At 45.0% G+C, this 1,191-nt stretch overlaps 1 protein-coding gene across 2 annotated transcripts in view; it reads left to right on the forward strand.

Annotated features, from left to right (window-relative positions):
* The window catches only part of LOC104725296 (tocopherol O-methyltransferase, chloroplastic-like), an 8,101-nt gene that overhangs the window by 1,773 nt on the left and 5,137 nt on the right, over positions 1-1,191 (forward strand). Inside the window, exon 1 of one of the 2 annotated variants that reach the window (XM_019232691.1) lies at positions 661-1,043. The exons of the other annotated variant lie outside the window; for it this stretch is intronic. Coding sequence (XP_019088236.1) covers positions 811-1,043 — 233 coding nt within the window. The 5' untranslated portion in view covers positions 661-810. Of the gene's footprint in view, positions 1-660; positions 1,044-1,191 lie in introns of those variants that run through there. 2 annotated transcript variants of the gene reach the window in all.

Here is a 1,191-nt window from a genome sequence, read left to right on the forward strand (position 1 = left end):
TAGTTTGGGATAAAAATGAGCCGTTTTTCCCCCCCCCCCCCCCTCTAATTCTACAGCATTGGACCTATGTATAGGTTTCCTTCCAAGTTGCGGACGCGTTGGATCAGCCATTTAAGATGGAAAATTCGATCTGGTATGGTCGATGGAGAGCGGTGAGCATATGCCTGACAAGGCCAAGTTTGTGAACGAGTTGGTACGTGTGGTGGCTCCTGGAGGAAGAATAATAATAGTGACATGGTGCCACAGAAACCTATCCGAGGGGGAGAAAGCTTTGCAGCCATGGGAGCAAAACCTCTTGGACAGAATCTGCAAGACATTCTATCTCCCGGCTTGGTGCTCCACCGATGATTACGTCCACTTGCTGCAATCCCATTCTCTCCAGGTTATTGTATTATATTTCTTACCCTTTTTTACCTACTGCCGAACTTAACTAAGAGTTTAATTGCTACTTAACTATAGTATCTGACATATATGTGTGTTTGTAGGATATTAAGTGTGCAGATTGGTCAGAGAATGNCAAAAAGACAAACAAATTAACTTAATTGGATATTTTCTTGTCCTAGTTTTCTTCTAGGAGCAGAAAAATAAATAAATAAATAAGTGATAAAGTGATAAATGGATGTACATGATTGGCCCTTTCCTCAAGACCTGTGGGGTGTGGCACCACCATTAAATCAGTCATGTGGCTCTAATCCTTAGATGGTCGGTCCAATGTTATATCAAAGTCATCTGTACTCAGCAGACTGTACCAATAATCACAATCCCTGAATTAGTCACGTTTCTGTGTGCTCTGCTCTCTCGTTTATAAAAATGAAAGCGACTCTCGCACCCTCTTCTCTGACAAGCCTCCCTTACCGAACCAACTCATCCTCTTTCGGCTCATCATCGTCATCGCTTCTCTTTCGGTCTCCATCATCTTCAGCCTCTATGACGACGACAGCACGTGGGAACGTGGCTGTGGCCGCTGCTGCTACCTCCACTGAGGCGCTACGTAAAGGAATAGCGGAGTTCTACAACGAAACGTCGGGTCTGTGGGAAGAGATTTGGGGAGATCACATGCATCATGGCTTTTATGACTCTGATTCTTCCGTGCAACTCTCTGATTCTGGTCACCGAGAAGCTCAGATCCGAATGATTGAAGAGTCTCTCCGTTTCGCTGGTGTTACTACTGGTTCGTGCATCCTCAATCCC

Source organism: Camelina sativa, chromosome 11, assembly GCF_000633955.1.
Source record: "Camelina sativa cultivar DH55 chromosome 11, Cs, whole genome shotgun sequence".
Classification (NCBI taxonomy): Eukaryota; Viridiplantae; Streptophyta; class Magnoliopsida; order Brassicales; family Brassicaceae; genus Camelina; species Camelina sativa.